Genomic DNA, 19,144 nt, shown 5'->3' on the forward strand with positions numbered 1-19,144 from the left:
CCTGCCTGCCCAGCTCCTTTGAGGGCCAGTACGCAGAGCTCAACAGAGATGAGAAAGGGAGCACAGGAGTTCTTGATTTCCTAAATTTCCAGCATGTAGAGGAGATGAGTATGAAGTGCAAAAGGCCGGTAGGTTTTTCTCATGTGAATTGAGAATTAAAAATGCAGGAACTTTCAATGTGTTTTCGTTGTTTCTGAATCAGATACACCTGAATGGGAATGTCTCAAAATTTTTCCTTTTCTGTACCTGAAGAAATACACAAGACCCTAGCATTATTGTATTTAGCACCTTCAGCCATTTCATGTGACTTTCACAGAATCCTTTACTCTATAATGCTAGTAGAAAACACCCCAAAAACAAAGGGTGGAGGGAGAAATCTAAAACTGAATTCAGTTCTCTTGCTGCAGTCATTTTGCAGCTTTTGAAGTAAGTAATCATGGCATTGTCATTAAGAATCAAGATTTTCAGCATAAGAGAAAAAGATCAATTATAAAATCAAGGAAGTTAAATTAAAACCTATAATCTTACATCTCAATTGGAGGTGGCAGTTTAAATTTGACTTACTTTCACCTTCAGAAAAATGCATGTTTTTTTCCAATTCTGCTTCCTGAAGAAGCCTAGAATCTGTGGCAATACCACAGAAGAGACTGCCTGTCATGTGCAAAAGGCTGTTCCATCTCAGAGGAGCCAGGATGGACTAATTCCAGGTCTGGGGCAACAAATGCATAAGATGCATCTGGGCCACCTCTAGGTATCTCTGCAGACTTAGAAGGATACAGACTGAGTCATGAGAGAACCCATATTCTCTGGCACTGGGTTGAGGGATTTAGTATTCCCACTCATCAGGCCATGGCAGTACTACTACAAATATTTAGGCTTCTAGGGAGAAAAACTCCTTTGAAATGACTACCATTTAGCTTTGCAATCTCACTTCGTCATAGTTCCTTTATTGTCCCAACAAAAAGCACCAATTCTGTTCTACCTGTAAAGACACCAATTAGTAAGTAATAATTCTGATTAAGTGCAGTGAAGGTAGTATGTGTGGCTTTTGTATTTAAATTTTTCTACCGTCAATGATGATCTCTAAATTCTAAGACGCTAGCCTCTATATAGCTGAAAAGATTTAGTAGGACATATAAATGAGAATCAATTGTGTCCTAATTACCTTACTGCTTCACAGTCTAACTAAGCTGTTCAATAGGGCATCTGTCCAAAAGGACCAAATATGTTCTATGTGCCATATTGGAAAACAAGACCCTTTTCTTCTTGTATACAGTACTTTCTAAATAGGAAGATGATTTTCATAATTTCCCCCCATTTCAGCACATTTTGTTCCATCATATCTCATTCAATTATTCTGACATTTTCAGCTCCTTAAAGGTATGATTTATATCCAAATGGCCTCTCTTATAATACTGGTGCTTTGTGAAAAACAAATTATTTCCCTTAGTATTGTTGAGCCCAAAATGGTACATGTTGACAAGAAAAAATAATAATAATCCTCACCTATTCTATACAGTCTGTGAGTATGATTGTTCAAACTGCATGGTTTCTGTTTCTGGTGTTTTAAAAAGAATATAGCTTTATTCTATGCATCTATGTATGTTTATCTATGTATCTATCTATCTACCTATCCATTTTTCTGTTATCTATGTATCTACATTCCTACCTGTCTATCTCCTATATATATTTACCCATGCACTTATCTATTATGTATGTATGTGTATATATTTGTGCCTATTTATTCATGCATGTTTATATGCACATCTACTTGTTTGTGTGTCTATCTATCTATCTATCTATCTATCTATCTATCTATCTATCTATCTATCTAATATGTAATTCTAAGGTTCCCATCTTCTCTGTACTCCATGTTTAGGGGGTTTAGCTTTAGAGTAAATAGTACTATTACAGCCCATAATGCAAACTGTGTGGATAAAGGAGAGTATTGTTCACGCTAAAGACAATAAAACTTCCAGTCCAGTGAAAGTCACACAATGAAGAATGCAGCCAAGATGAAACTTTTTGAAAAGATGTTGATTACAATGTGTTTTATATATTGGAACTAATCTCATGTTTAGTGCTGAGAGCACAAATAAACTATGGTATATTCATGTGGTAGAATATGATGTAGCTGTTAACAAATATTGTTTCTGAATATATATATATATTTCATGTATGTAAATACTTTTATATTACAAGGGAAATTTCTTTTAAAAAGTATTGAAGGAATCAGATATGTTATTTTTTCAATTATTAAAAGTACACAGAGGAAGACAATGCAGTCAGTCCTGATGAGACCTGATAGGCTAGGGTTAGAGGTAAGGGAAGGAAGACCTCCCCTATCAGTGTACTTGGGGAGAGGCATGGAAGGAGATGAGGAAGGGTGGGTGGGATTGGGAGTGGATGAGGGAGTGGGCTACAGCTGGGATACAAAGTGAATAAACTAATTAATATAAAAATATATTTAAAAAAGAAAAAAGTACACATGAATAAAACTGCATTGAAACATGCTGGTGAGATAACATTGGCCTTAGCTGACATGATTTTGAGTGGTTTTCTTCGTGTCCTTTTAATATTTTGAGCTTTCTGTAAAGTATATATCTTAATCACTGTGTTAACGCTCTGAAGAGAAACCGTGACCAGGAAATTCTTATACAAAAAAACACCAAGGCCTTCCTTACAGCTTCAGAAGCTGTTTGTTATCATCATGGCAGGGAAGATGGCAGTGAACATGGCATTGGAGTAATAGCTGAGGACTACATCTGATCCGTAGGCAGAGAGAGAGAGACAGAGAGAGAGACAGAGAGTCAGAGAGAAAGAGTCTGAGATTGAGACTAAGCCTAGCATGGGTCTAGCCACCTACAGTGACACATACCTCCAACAAGGCTACACCTACTCCAACAAGACCATAACTCTTAATCCTAACCCTTACAATGATTTCAAATAGTGCTGCTCCCTAGTGACTAGCATTCAAATATATGAGCCCATGGGGGCTGTTCTCATTATACACACACGCACACACACACACACACATATATATATATAATATGTATATATACGTATAATGTATATATATACATACGTATAATATATATGTATATATATTAGTGGAATAGTGGTCATTTTTCAATTTACATTTTATTGAGTGATTTTGTAAGAGAAAGAAAAGTATGCCTTTAGCTATTTTATTACTTTGTAACAAGCAAATAACAAATTCTTGCAACAAGGAAGACAGATTGACGGAATGAATATAAGAGCTCTGTTGAGAAGGACCCTCCCTCTACTAGGCATGTGTTATGCTTTGCATCTGAAATGTCCTCCACAGGCTCCTGCTTTGAATGTTTGTTCCCCAGTATACTTTTGAAGGCTATGTATGGAGCCTATAGGACATAGGGTGTGACTATAGGAAGTAGGACATAAAAGTCAGGTCTTTAAAGGTTATAGCTTGGTCTCTCTTTCTGACAGTGCTCTGCTTCCTAGTCTATGCTGATGTGAGGAGCTTGTGTCACACAGTCCTGCTGCTGTGCTGCTGTGCTTTCCCTGTCATGTTGGACTTGAATCTCTCTAGAACTCTAAGCCAAAATAAATCTTTCTTTTCTTCTTAAATCACTGTTGTCAGGTATTTGGAGCACATGGGCAAAACAGTAACTAATGCACCATTCTCTGGTTCTTGGCTGAGAGGCTTGGCAAAAATAGTTGCTGAATATAAGTGGCTAGGTATAAATGAATGCCTAGACCCCTCAGTTTACTAGACATGTCCATTTTGTTTGACGAATTTTCCTCTTTGGAATCCTAGTTATAGTGCTGCATCCAAGCCACTGCTATCTATGGAGTCTAAAATATCATTTGACCTTAGAATGTGAACTCTGTTGGCAATACCATACTCTTCCCAACTTACCTCCACATCTTCATTTTTTCCTATCCTGAAACGCCCCTCTCCACCCATTTTCTCTAAACTCTTATTGTTATATAGTCTATGCCTTCTCAAGATTCCCATGGTTGTGACTCCCTTCTTTGTATCTATCTAAATTTCTTCCACAGTGATACTGTAGATGAATAAAAACCATGGTTGCTGCAAAACACCATTTAAGCTATTGTCTCTATTTCGTTTTACTACCAATCTCACAGGGAGTCATTAACTAGCAAGAATAACAATCACACACATTTCCACTAAACATTTACTTGGGACAGTGTGTGCCATTGCCAGATAGAGAGATGTTGCTTAAGGTATGTGAATGTGTCTAGGTAGATAAGGAAGCCTGTGAGGAGTACAGAAGCAAGGGAGACAATATTGAATGGCTAGAAGGACTGTTTCTGGTGATGAGCCTTATGGGATGGGTAGAGACTTAAGTTGTAAAAGCATTGTATATCCACAAACAAATCAGAGTGACTAAACTAACTCCATCTGCTATCCTGGGCAATCCTCTTTTTGGTTGTTTGAAATAAAAACAGATGGCAGAAAGGGCAGAATACAAGAAGTGAAAAGCGTTTAGATATTTCACACCCTGACACCTGCATGTAACCAAGATCTGTATCTTCAAGAGGAGTTTGTGTTTTTTGTTGCTGTTGCAATGCTTTTCACTGAGAGCACCGTTCTGTGGTTGCATGTGTACTCTAAGCTTCAACATATCTCATGTTTCTGGTAAGTGCACAGGGCTTTCTGTTCTAGCCATGTTGTTCTCATAGAGCTCTTGGCAAGGGTACCCTTGAGGGCACTGAGTATCTGTAAGGCAATAGGGTACAAGTTTGGTTTTTGTGGCTTTTCGTCACAAGGTTTGTAGCCTAGGTTGAAATGCTTCTGTAATCTTAAAATTAAAAGAGCTGATTTCATAGAAAAGCAGGGCAGTAGAGCATTTTCTCTAAGGGACAACTAAATAAAAGTGATAGGTAGGAAATAATGACTAAAAGTGGTAGACACTTTATTTTGTTTCTGTTTTTATTTTTTGCCTCTGCCAAAACTCGGGTCTGTGAATTTGGGTCATATCTTTGGCCTTAGGTTTACTTATCAACATCTCAGAGGAGTGACCTAAATCACCATGGTTTTTATAGTGTGTTGATGGCTGCTTAGAGTAAGATGTGCTTTTCGATCGTCCCCAGGCAAATTTGTGCATGCATGCCCAGCAGAAACAACAAACAATGGCTCCAGAGAACAATGCAGTACACTTGAGCATATTCTATTCTACTCTATTCTATTTCATTGTTTTCAAAAATGCTAGTCTTGACCTGATGAATGGGTTTTGCAATCCACTAATGGGTCATGCCCTGTAATTTGAAAAAAGGAAAAAAAAAAAAAAAAAGAATACAGAACACTGTAATTTCCAAGGTCCCTTCCAGAAGTAGAATCCAGTGATTCTGTTCCATGCTTACAGGAAGTTTCTGAAAATAATAATAACTGTTCTGTGACAGATGACAATATGCTTACCTCATGGAGGAAGTGTATGGTGTTGAATAAGGCAGGCAAATGGCCTGAAGATAAGCAAGTCATTATGAACCACTCTTAAGGAGCGTAGAGTACGGCATCCTGGAAAACGACTATGAGAGGATCTCCAAGTTATCATTCTAAGTGCTACCCTAGTCAACAGACATCAGATTGGGATGTCAGACCTCTTAAAATGGTCCCAAGCTTTGTGAATATAGGCAGACTTCTCTGTTTTCAGCATGTATATGTTTCCTCAAAGTATAACCTGTATTGCTATCTTCTTCATTTATACTTCATCTACTAAGAATACAGATGTTGAGGGTTTTTTTTTAATTTTGCTTTTGTGTTTGTGTGAATTTATGATATGTATGTAAGTGTGTCCATGTACACATTCCTTTGTGTGAGTTCGGTCACTTTCATGCTATGTGCATTTGGAGATCAGAGATCAGCTTCAGATGCCACTGCTCCAACTTGTTTGAGACGATGTCTCTTCATTATCCCCCACTGCGTACACCAGTCTTGAAGGAACCCTGAGATTACAGACCTATGTATACTGCGCACCTGAATGGGTCCTGTAAAGCTCAGGTTTTTACACTCACGTGGGAGTGCCTTTACATATGAGACATATCCTCAAGACATGTAGACATCTCTACACTTTCTTCTTCCAAACTTACACCTTAGACTCTTAGTCTTTAGTTCCCATTGTAGGAAAAGAAAATACGTTTTGGTTAACCAGTGAGAGGTCAGTGCAGCATCATTTCCCTGGAGCCTCAGAGCCACACTGTGATTCCTCTACAATCCCATTTTTCTGGAGTATGAGACCAAGGTCAAATAGTTCCATGACTTTCTCTGGATCTCTCTCCTGTGATTAAGCCCCATTTTTTTTCATCACAGAGAGTCCAAGTTCTCTCCACCAGCCCAGTGTGCTACCACTTTAATGCAGAATCATTTAAGGTAGGTTTTGATGCCTGGTCGAAAGCCATGTTATCAGACGGAGCAAGACTGAACCCAGAGATGGAAACTTCCTCATCACTCATATGTAAAGATAGGGATCTGGATGCTAGGAATGTTCCATGACTTGCACAAAACCACGTAGTTCTAGAACTACAACCACAGTGCACAGCTCTAGTGGTGTTTCCAAAGGATATCTGACATCAAAACAAACAGCAATATTAGTAATGACTAGTCTTCCTGTCATGAAGCTTCAATTTGGTATATACGTTGAGAAAAAAATTTGTTCTTTCAGCATTCTACTCTGTAGAAGTTGGGATATTTTAAAGAGCTAGAACTTGTTAGGAAACCACCCATCTTTCTGACACTGAGAATTGCTGCATTAGATAATTTGTCCAGAGTTGAGATCAGGTATGAATTACTATGGATCTGCAGGGAGAAAGCCCAATAGGACATTTTTAAGAAACCAGACACTGGATTTTTTTGGGGGGGGCTAGCTGACAGGCCCTTGTGGTTCTTGATGTTCCTGTATGCTGCCCTCCCCTCTCCAAGTTGTCTAGCAGAATGGGCAAAGGTCTGGTTGCCAAAGAAAGAAAAGCAATGAGAATGAACAGTATTACTTGGTGCACTCCCCACCATGTCTTTGCAGCAGCTCTGAGGACTCTGGAGGCAGCTCCTGACTGACTACATTTCCATTTTGCTTACCAAGCAGTTGATGACTGTGGAATGGCTTCAGCATAGCAAGAAAGTGGGAGCAGTCTGGCTGTGTACCTGCAGCACCAACTATTTCAAATGCCTCTTAATATACTAATGTGTGATATTCCTCACTGCTTTCTATCACATACTGTCAGGATGGATGGTCTTGTGGGGATGTGCTTCTGGCTGAAAAGTTATTACATGGTGGGGGTAGAGGTGCTTAGCAGAGGGACAGGAAGGAAAGTTAACAAAGGTTTTAAGAGGTAAATGTTTCCTGCAAACACTCTAAGAACATGATTTTTAAATTTTCTTTCCTTCCCTTGAAGGGGTAAAAATTCTATTTCTGAGTAACTCGGCACATTTTGCTAATTTCTTTAATCACACACAGAATTCAAACTTTAATTTCAGCTGTCTTCTATACCCATTTCTCATTCAGTTTTGAAGAGCATGGGAGAAGGAAGAGGGAGAAGCTGGGAATAGCCTGTGGTAGGGTAGAGAGTTTTTCTAGGATAGGATGTTAAAGCATGGACTTTTTTTTTATTTTATGCATATGAGGTTTTTGCCTACATGTATGTCTGAGCACTATTTGCACGTTTGGTTCCTATGAAGGTCAGAAGAGGGCATCAGATTTCCTACAATAGGAGTTACAGTTGACTGTGAGCCACCACCATTGGAGGGACTGGGAATCAAACCCTGGTCCTCTGGAAAAAACAGTCAGTTCTCTTAACTGCTGAGCCATCTCTCCAGCCAAAAGAATAAGCATTTTATTCTGTTTCCATAGGTTATACTTTAAGGTAGCAAGAACCTCTTAAGGCCAGCCAGGGAAGCTTATTAGGCCACCATTATTATGGTGGCTGCAGAGATCTTGGGCAAGGTTAAGTGTACACCTCCAATCTTCATTCCTTCCCAATAATTCCTAAAAGCAAACCTCCTAGGCAGACATATAACACCCCCCCCCCACTTCAAGTATTTGAGAAAGCATCTTAAACGGTAGTCTGGGATCACCTGGAAGTCATTATATACCCCAGGCTGATCTCAAACTCAGAGCAATCTTTCTGCTTCGGCCTTCTGGGTGATGATATATGTGACATATTTTACACACACACACACACACACACACACACACACACACACACACACACACACACACTATACCAGATGAGAATCTCAGATCTTATGTCTAAGTCAGGCCATTTCTGAGGGCTCCAATGAATGACTATATCTATGCATTTGGTACATCATTTTGAATGAAGATCTAGATAATCATTATCTGTGGGCTGTGAGAGGGGAATGAACTCAGATGAGTCTATAAAGATGTCACAGTTCTACAGACATGATGGCTTTTTCTTTTAGCAATTCAGTTTTGTAGTGCTATTTGTCTTTCTGGAATGTAATAAATCTCTTCCTACCTCTTCTAGGAGTCACTTTCTAGAACATTCTCTCCGTTCTTGGTTACACCTAATTCTGTGTAAGAACTGAAAAGTGGAAGTGTTCAGTCCTTTCCTAGATATTTTTTATATGCAGATACTTCACTCTTCCTCTCCCTACCCAAATCATGTTTAGCTTCCGCAAATTTATTTCTGCATTGGTTTGAGAAAAAGAAGCATCTGTGAAGCCAGAGGGACCTCTGACCCTAGATAGTCTACTTACAAGGTATACGACTGTAAATATCCCTTTTGTAAGCTTATCTATAAAATGGGCCAGTGCTTTTCTCTGTGAGTTGAGTGAAGGGGTCATGGTATTCTGAAGAGAATGCACCTGTCTTGGAGAATAGCAGGGGGTTGGAGTTCCTCCTTAGATCTTACAATCTTGGAAGGAAAGGACACGGCATGCGAATAGCCCCTTTTTTGCTGCAAAGGATAAAAATGAAGCATCTAGCCCTAACTTCCAATTTTAATGCTTGCATCTTCTGCCCAATCCTTAGGCAGTAGGAACAGAGGGGAATAGATGACAAGACAAGTCAACTAAGTGAGTGACTTTAAAGAAGCAAACATATTAATGGGGGATATATTAATTTTCTATTAATACACTATTATTCCTCATAAACAACCAAAAACTTGGCAACTCAAAACCGCGTTGTTAAGTAGACCTGCTGGCACAGGTATGTAATACTAGTGACCTAGGTGGTCGGGACAGAAAGATCACACATTTGAGGTCAACCTAGGCAACTGAGTCTGACTCTGTCTCAAAATAAAAAAAAAAATAAAATAAAACAGAAAGAGAGCTGGTGATTCATTTCAGAGACAGAACATTTGCTTAGCGAGTATAAAGCCCTAGGTTTGAGGTCCAGCACCACAGACACAAAACCAACAACCCCTCTCATATTATCTTGCAGTATTGTGAGTGGAGAGTCTGAAACTGCATCCTTTGTTCAGAGTCCCACTAGTCTAAAACTCAAGATGTCAGGTAGGGCTGTCCTGCCACCTGAGTCCCAGGTTTCTCTTTCAAGCTACTAGTACTTGGCAGAATTCAGCTTTGGGGGCTATAGAACAGGGCTCCTCAGTAACTAGAGGTTGCCCATCATTTCTCATCATCAGGCCTTCTCTACAATGTGGCATTTTGCTTCCTCAGGTGGATAGGCAAATGCCTGTCCTTCTCATTTCCTAAGGACCCATGTGATGAAACCATGACCCACCCAATAGAATACTTTCTCTTTTGATGAACTCAAAGTTAAATGTACAGGAGCCATAAAAATCCCTTTTGCAAACTGATGTAGCCTAAGGCATAGGTTCTTCCCACAGTCAAGAGAAATCTTGGGGGCCATCCTAGGATTCTAATTGACAGAGGGTTCCTTAGTTGTATTCAAATGAAATAATAAAACATGGCTCACTCCCCTTTTTTCCCTATTACAAAGGTAATTAAACTTACCATTCATGATTGAGCCATGATGAAATTGCTGATAATTGAAGAAAATAGGATAGAGTGAATCTGAATCTGTTGGGCAGCTTTACAATGGTAGTAATATAGCAACATTATGAATGAATCAATAAATGGGACCTCTTGAAACTTTCTTTCAAATAATGTGAAATTTATATTTAGCAATGAGGAAAATTGCCGAATTTCTTTGTATTTTATGTTATGGGATATTTTCTGACATTGGAGTTACCTACTACAGAAAGGTAGAAACTGTACTTTTGGGGATATGTAGGGCCTTTAGATTCTGATTGCTTTAGGTCATTCCTAGGAGAATATCACAGGAAGTATGCACTAGACACCATTTTTCTTAATGTGTTGCTTTCAGGAAGAATCACATCAATATTTTCATACAAAACCATAAAACATGTGCCTCAAGATGGTAGGGATTCCCATGTGTGATTCTCTGTCTAGCATTGTGCCTGACACTGTTAACTGTTGTATAATGTTCATAGATGGATAGCTATTTCCATTTTCAGCATTTTCCTCTCTTCTCCCATGTCACCGAATCTCTCTCCCTCCTACAAGATCCCAAGGCATCATCTAAAAACATTTTGTATTTCTCAAACTTTCCTGATGATTAAAAAAAAAAAAAAAACTTTGGAGCATTCTTAATATACGCAGGTTATCAGCACAGTGTTGGAAACCCTGCTTCAAAGGCTCAGTGATCTTCCATTTTTTAAGCACATCTGATGATCCTTTTCCTCATCCCAAGACTAAAGTGAATAGCAGGAGTTCAGCTCCTTCTGGCCCAAAATTTGAAAAGGCATATACACTTGACTTTTTTTTTTTTTGAGGGGCTGCCAAGGTCTAGTCAAGAATTCAGATGATATGAGTATGATTAAGTCTTCTGGCCTACCTCCACTCAACAGGGCCCTGAAGAAACAAGCCTGGTGGGAGGGGTATCCACACACACACTTCTGGAATTGCTTATTGGATTCTTGTTTCTTTTTTATTCCACAATCAGACTTTCTGTTCTGTCCCTTCTACCAGCTGTCACCAGTACATGAGTCACAGCCACCTTTGTTGAGTTTAGCAATGACCTCAGCCCTATTGAGCAGGAGTTGACCTCTGTGTCCAGAGACAGGCCAATTTTCCAGTCAATTCCATCTCTGCACTGGAGTGTTCCTCTGAGAGTAACTGAATAAGACTTCTGTCTTTAGAGTTGTGCCCACTGTCCACAGGAGAGGAGTACCCTGATATGGAGTTGGCCCTCCCCTTCAATACCAAGGCCTCTCCCACACATTCTCTCAGGCCTGAAAAGATCAGCTTGTCCTATCTGAATCTTCTTGTTCTTGCTTACAGGATCCGGTGACCCCTGACTGGTTCATTAAGCGCTTACAGTTTCTAGGAAAAAGTTGAGGCTATATAATAGACTGAGGAAAAAAAAAGTCTCCTTTCTTTTATGATTCCATTGATCCTCCTCCCTCCTTCCAAAAGAGTGCTGCTCCTATTTGGTGAAATAGTTCTCTGATCCAAATTCTTAAAGATTAAACATCCAAGAAGAATAAAGAAGTAGGAGAGAATAATTTCTGTGGCTAAAGTTGGAAAAATATGATACACTACTTATGGTCATCCTAGAACTACAGTGTTAAATATATTAGTCTTACATAGCTATTTTAATTAATAATAAAATTTAAACATTTAGTTTCCCACTCGCTGGATAGTCACTTTTGAAGTACTTAATAGCCACTGTGGTCTCCCATCTTTTGGCCCAAGGGCAAAGGGGATACTATATTACATAGTGTAGCTATACGAAAAGTTTTCATCATTGGAACATTCTATTAGATAATTTAGAAACATGCCATATTCCTCTTGATTCTGTCCATGTTTCAATACATCATTTGATATATGTTTGTTTCTATTTTTTATATAGTGATAAGGATCAAAGCCAGAGTCTCACATGAGCTAGGCAAGTGTGCTGCCATTGAACTATACCCTTAGCCCTTTGTTAGTGATTTCTGTAGTAATAAAAACTTTATTCTAGACTAATGAATACTATTAAATGCTGTTAAATGCTACTAAATACTGTATTTAAAATAATCACAGTTCATAATGAGAGAGGGGAAATTTAATCATCAAAAGGCTGTATTTTTCCCAGTTTTTATTCTTTCATTCCCTTTCCACAAAGTATTCACTTTTCTTTATACATTTCCTATATATTATCTTGTTCCAAGTTAGACTAAGTGAAATGGTAAACCAGTCTTCTAAAAGAATATGCTCAGACTGGAACCAAAAGCTTATGTGTGGCATAGTGATAAACGGTGGGGCAGGGTGTCTTTAAACCGTGCACTGGGGTAATGAGTAAACAAATCAGGAAAAAAAAAAAAAGCAGAGACTGAGAAGAACACTTCTGGCCCTGGATCACGGGTCTAAAGGATGAAGCCAACTGTAGCTGATCTCAGCAGTCTTGAGGCTAATAAGCTGTCAAATGCTCATGAGTTTCTCTGGGTGGCCATTTCTTAATCATAGTCTCCTAGTTCCCAGAACATTGTTTACAGGTATGCATCCTCTACTTTTAAGGGGTTCATTCTGTCCTGGGCTGTATTTTTAATGGATGTAATGAAGGAGACAAGAGTGAATTAAATGCTGTGTTTAGGAGAAAAAAAAAGTCTTTTTTGATTTCTCAGATGAATTGTAAGAACCATGTCATCTACAGATAACCTCCCTTATTATACCCTATTACACCTATCATGCTTCCTTTAATGCTTGTGCTAACCTTTGGTGAAACCAGGGAAAATGGCAAGGAATGGAGTCAGAAGGTGGAGGGCAAGGTCATGAACCTGCAACCAGAAGCCATAAGGCACAAGAAATATCACAAAATACATACCAACATTCAGGTAGACAGCAGGAACAATATGAAGATATATCCTGTGGTCTCCCATCTCTTGGTCCAAAGGCATAGCTGTTCCCAACTGTGCTACAAACTTCAAAGTTTTTCCAGCCTTGAATTAGTTTACTTGTTGAGATCAAGCAGTCTGGACTTCACCTCTACATTCCTTCCCAGCTTCCTGTCACCTCTCCTGCCTGCCCCAGAGTCCATTAAATGCACAAGCAATGCCCCTGATGCATTCTGCCCTGTTTGTTCTTTGTCTTGCAGCTGTTTCCAACTTGGACGTCGAGAGTAAGTTGAGTGTATACTACCGTGCACCATGGCACCAACAGCGAAACATCTTCCTTCCAGCCACCAGGCCACCCTGTGTGGAGGAACTGCACCGCCATGCCAGACAGAGTCTCCAAGCCCTGCGCAGAGGTAACTGATCCCAGGCTGGGGGATTTCTGGGAGAATATCAGTGGTTGTGCCATCTAGTCAGTCCTATTACCTCCTTAGTTAAACCTAGTGCTTTGGAATGCTCCCATTTCTACCCTGAATGAAATCCATGCATAATATCTTCTACATGAATATATTTATTAAAATTACCACTGTGGCCTAAATATACAAAGACAATTCAAAAAGAAAAGGTATTAATAATAATACTGGATCTCACTATGCAAGTGCCAATTCACAATTGTATTAGATGACATAATGAAAGCAGTTAGATGTCTAAACAGCTCAAAAATAAAATTGAATTATGTAAAGATAGAAACCATCCCAAACAAAAAGGATAAAGAAATTAAGGAGTTCTGGAAGTAGGGGCAGGAGAAGAGTTATGAAAATTTGTACATATAACATCTATTAGACATGAACAAAGTAATACTTTGGCTTATGATTGAAAAATAGGTTCTAGGATTCTTTCTATAGCGGATTTGCATGGAGCATTTGAATGATGTATGGAATCTGTAGCCTTTCCTTGACCAGTTAGTGCATTACAGGATGGCTGTCATGCTTGGCTCCTGCCCAGTCATTCTAACAATCACAATGAGGCTCTCAAGTGCTCTTCTGTTTCTGTTGAGATTCTCTGAGCTGATCCAATGCCCTCATTCTGCAGGGAGGTTCACAGAGGCCTGAAATGTGAGGAAATTTGCTCAGGGTCATATAGGCTAACTTCAGGGCCCGAACCTGGCCCTGATCTTCTTGTCACCCAGCCAGAGATCTTCCTACCTTGCCATATACTGTGTCTCATGAAAATAGATACTCACATTTGCTTTTCTGTCACTGTATTCAAAGGTCCAGAGGCAGGCATGTACCAATCCAGGTAGAATATGAACCTTTTATGTTTGAGTGCCTTAAAACTCATTAGAATAAGAGAATTCAAAATGTTCATTATCCTTTAAAGGCCCCCAAAATGGATGTAAGAAGATGGTACGCAACATTTTCTGGCCTTTAGATTTCTTTTTTTATGGAGACAGATGGTGTCTACACATTCATTGCATTTGTTTCAACATTCCTTTACCTATTTAAGAGTTGATAGTTTACAAAGACATTGCAATGCAAATAAAATGTTTTAAAGCTATTATTAAGACAGAAAACCCTAATAAGTATTGTTTTTATCCACATTTGTATGACTTCTTGCTTTTCTCCTTTTGATGAAATGACTGACTTACAACTGTCCCTAAAGTATTTGTTTAAAAGTTGTCATTCAATTTATTAGTAGTAAGATTCTGTGATATTTGTATTTATTTCAGCTTTATGGCCAGGTTAAAAAAATATCCTTCAATGAATTTTTAGTGCAAGCATCCTTCTGGAAATCTTCCTGTCTACTGTTCTGTTCCTAGGCACCTGTCCCATAATAACGTATGCATCCTCTCACCTTGCCACGTATAACCATCTGTCATAACTGACCACTATGGTCCTGCCTCCCTTCCACTGTTAATCCATGAGCATCTCAATGGTAAGGGTGGTGTCTTATTAATGTATTCTATTCGAAGCCTGTAGCACAAACCCAGCATATGGTAGGTCTTCAGGATGTGTGTGGAAGGGAATGGGTGTCTGCAGAAAGCCGATTGAGCAATGAAAGCAGAAGATGAGTACTGAGAGTTTTATCATTCTCACTAAACGCTTTCTCAGATCCCATCATTAGAGAGCTTGAGTACAGCCCTGTAGACATCATTCTTTCTTATCACTTTATTATTATTAATCAGTCCTCCCACATTAGATTTTTTACAGATTCAACCAGATAACACTGAGCTACTCATAAGTGTCATATTTCACTACTTCATCAGGTTTGGACTTTAACAGCAGAACTGAAGAACAGCAAGTCCCAATATCAATTTTCTCTGAAGTTCCTCCTGGGGAATGAGAGATGGATATATAACCTTCTGGGATTTAGATGGAAGACAATGGAACTTCCTTTTGCCCTGTTCAGACTGGCTTGTTTTATGGTTGGCTCAATAGCAAATTTTGGGTGTAGTAGTTTTAATAGCACTGCAGAGAGCCATAAACAAGAATTATAGGCATCATAGAATTAAAAACATGCAGTGGTGTAGAATTAAGATTAGCAAGCTACTTTCAAAAACAAATAAATATAAAATAAAATAAAATAAAATAAAATAAAACGTGCCTAAAAAAACAGTAATGTAGCCATGTATCCATCAGCATAATCCACTTCTGCCATCTGGTGGCTGGGACTAATACCAAATTTGCAGACAAGTGTTTGGCTTCCCAAAGGCAGCAGTAACTTCCCTGTGGGGAGTGTCTACTTGGACAGCTGTAATAGCTGCCTTGTTTTCACTGGGAAAGAGGGGATGATGAAGCACGGGCAAATAAGCCTGGGTGTCTACAAATTTGTTGTCCTTTGGGAACCAAGATTAAACTTGAAATTGGGCTGCCTTATCCTCTCCCATACCCTGAACACACTGTACTGAAGTTCAGGCATTATGCTAGATCATAAGATTGAAAGAGCAAACAAGTGTTCTCTCTGCCTTCAAAGAATTCATGGCATAGTAAAGAGGATGGACAAGTAAGCAGTTGAGTTAAATCCAGTGCTATGGGAAAGGAGTAGACACACACATATCATGTCACAGAGCCTCAGGGAAGTGGCAACTAAATGGATTTTAAGTTGTTTAGAATGCAATTATTGCTTTCCCTTTTTCTTAGCAAGTTTTTAATGCTCAATGCCAGAAATAACCTTAAGTTATGCCATCTTTAATGTTCATAAAATACAGAGGTACTAATACATGGCTCTAAAGAGATAATTGTATTTTATATTTCCTTTCCTTTCAAGTTTTGTCTGGTGTCTAAGTTTCATTCGTCTATAGGAATAAGAATGAAGATTTTACTGCAGTTGCAGGATCTGGTGGAGTGATATTCTCTCTTCCTCACCACTAGCAAAAGTATTATTACTGAGGCAATACTAGGCTGCCTACTCTTGGCCTGGATAGAGGAGAAGAAACTTGCAGGCAAATGGTGCGAACTAGAAAAGATCATTTTGAGTGAGGTATCCTAGAAGCAGAAAGACACACATGCTATATACTCACTTATAAATGGATATTAGACATATAATATAGGATAAACATACTAAAATCTGAGCACCTAAAGAAGCTAAGCAAGGAGGACCCTGGGTAAGATGATCAATCCTCACTCAGAAAGGCAAATGGGATAGACATTAGGAGAGGGAGAAAACAGGGAAAAGGACAGAAGCCTATCACAGAGGGCCTCTAAAAGACTCTACTCAGCAGGGCATCAAAGCTGATGCTGAGACTCATAGCCAAATTTGGGCAGAGTGCAGGAAATCTTATGAAAGAAAGGGGAGACAGAAAGACCTGCAGAGGACAGGAGCTCCGCAAGGAGAGCAACAGAACAAAAAAAAAAAAAATCTGGGCACAGGTGTCTTTTCTGTAGCTGATACTCCAAACAAGGACCATTCATGAAGATAACCTAGAACCCCTGTACACATATAGTCCATGGCAGCTCAGTGGGTACCCTAGTAAAGGGAACAGGGACTATTTCTGACATGAACTCAGTGGCTGGCTTTTTGTTCACCTCCCCCTGAGTGTGTGTGTGTGTGTGTGTGTGTGTGTGTGTGTGTGTGGTGGGGAAGCTTCACCAGGCAACAGAGGAAGACAATGCAGCCAGTCCTGATGAGACCTGATAGGCTAGGATCAGATGGGAGGGGAGGAGGACCTCCCCTATCAGTGGACTTGGGGAGGGGCATGGGAGAAGAAGAGGAAGGGAGGGTGTTATTAAGAGGGGATGAGGGGGGCTACAGCTGGGATAAAAAGTGGATGAATTGTAATAAATAAAAAAGATAATATGGGATAGAAGTGGTTAAAAGGGAAATTGAGCTGATCTGTCCATTCTCACTTTGCTCCGCTTTCTTTCACTTCTTCCTAACCAGTTGCCCCTGTCGGCTCTGTCAAGTGAATTTAAGACTTTAAAAGCTTTTCCTTGTGCAGTTTGTTAAAAAAAAGCCCAAATGTATGCATGCATGCAGAGAAAAATGAGGGTGACATTAGAGATGATGTAGCAAAGACCACCCACATGCTGGGTTTTTGAGGAACTTTCATTGGTTTTGAACGAAAACATATATATTTGGAGAATCCCAAGCAAAGGAAGGCGAGGAATACTTTCATGTTTTCTTAACCTATATTCTAAGCCTGTGACTCTAAGAAATATCTTTGGTAGTGAAGACAAAAGACAGTCAACTCACTGATGGAAATCAGAGAATTCAAGTCCTAGGTTAGATGATAAAATATTGAATAAAGCAAACAAAAATTAAGGACACCAGTTGAAATAAGCAATAAGTTGTAGAGAAGCAACACAGAAGAATCTCAGGTGCTGAAGATACAATTGCAGAAATTGATACATCTCTTAAAGAAAAAATAAAAGCAGAAAAGTCCCAAATAGAAAACATCCAAGAAATCAAGGACACCATGAAAAGACAAAATCTAAGAATAATAGGAATAGATGAAAAAGAAGACTCCAGGCTCCAAAGTCCAGAAAATATTTTTAAAAAAATCATGGAAGAAAATTTTCCCAACTTAAAGAAAGAGATGTCCATTAACATACAAGAGGCCTACAGAACACCAAATAGACTAGAACAGAAAAGAAACTCCTCACGTGACATAATAGTCAGAACACTTAATCTACAGACCAAAGAAAAAATATTAAAAGCAGCAAGGGAAAAAGGCCAAGTAACATATAAAGGTAGACCTATCAGAATCATACCAGACTTCTCAACAGAAACCATGAAAGCTGGAAGGGCCTGGACAGATGTCATGTTGACTCTAAGAGAAAACAGATGTGAAACCAGACTACTATACCCAGAAAAGCTTTCAATCACCATAGATGGAGAAAACGAAATAGTACATGACAAAACTAAACTTAAACAATATCTACACAGCAACTCAGACCTACAGGAGATACTAGAAGGAAAAATCCAATCTAATGAAATCAATACCCAAGAAAACAGAGGACATAGATAACCTCACAACAACAACAACAAGAAGAAAAAAAAAACAAAAAAATACAGACATACAGACTATTACCACAAACTCCACAATAAAAGGAATTAACATTCATTGTTCACTATTATCTATCGACATCAATGGACTCAACTCTCCAATAAAAAGACAAAGACTAATAAAATGGTTGCGGAAACAGGGCCCAAGAAACACACCTTTGCAACAATAAGAGACACTACCTTAGAGCAAAGGACTGGAAAAAGTTTTTTAAGTGTCATAAATATAAAATGAAAATATTGTATGGAATGCACTCTCTATTCAAAAACCTAGACTCCAGTAAAGCATTAATTTTTCCAGTCCCTCCACAAGCATTTCAGTTAAAGTTCGTTTTACAGCTGCTTTAGGCTCAAACGACGAATGTAGTTTTTGTCTCTGAGCATGGCCTTATAGCACAGACCAGTAAGTTTAGCTATTCAGGGTGCTAAGCAATAGAATTGCAAAGGTTAAGGCCTGCCTGGGAAACTCAGTGAGATCTTGTCTCAAGCAAATATCCTAAAAAGGCTAGTAGCAGGGCACTTGCCTAACCTGTGCAGAATATCACACACACACACACACACACACACACACACACACACACACCTGCTCCAGGGTCCAGCTATAGTTCAAAAGGTGACAAATCGAGAAGTGATATTTTTATCAATACAAGCATACAAATGGGTGTTATAAGGCCTTGGGAAAAAAGCCATCTGACAGCACCTGAAAGAGTCAGCTCAATTTACTCTGTGTTATGATGGCACAGGCAAAAAAATGGGGGTGGGGGTAAAATGGTGTTTTATACATTGTAGTGTTGTAACTACTCAAAGAAGTAAATTACAGAAA

General features: G+C 39.0%; 1 protein-coding gene across 3 annotated transcripts in view; it reads left to right on the forward strand.

The window, feature by feature from the left end:
• Nhs (NHS actin remodeling regulator) overlaps positions 1 to 19,144 on the forward strand; it is a 358,921-nt gene that overhangs the window by 299,882 nt on the left and 39,895 nt on the right. For all 3 annotated transcript variants that reach the window (XM_060375273.1, XM_060375274.1, XM_060375275.1), the window contains exon 2: positions 13,083 to 13,235. In XM_060375273.1, coding sequence (XP_060231256.1) covers positions 13,083 to 13,235 — 153 coding nt within the window. The remainder of the gene's footprint in view (positions 1 to 13,082; positions 13,236 to 19,144) is intronic.

The sequence above is a fragment of the Meriones unguiculatus genome, chromosome X (genome assembly GCF_030254825.1).
Source record: "Meriones unguiculatus strain TT.TT164.6M chromosome X, Bangor_MerUng_6.1, whole genome shotgun sequence".
Taxonomy (NCBI): Eukaryota; Metazoa; Chordata; class Mammalia; order Rodentia; family Muridae; genus Meriones; species Meriones unguiculatus.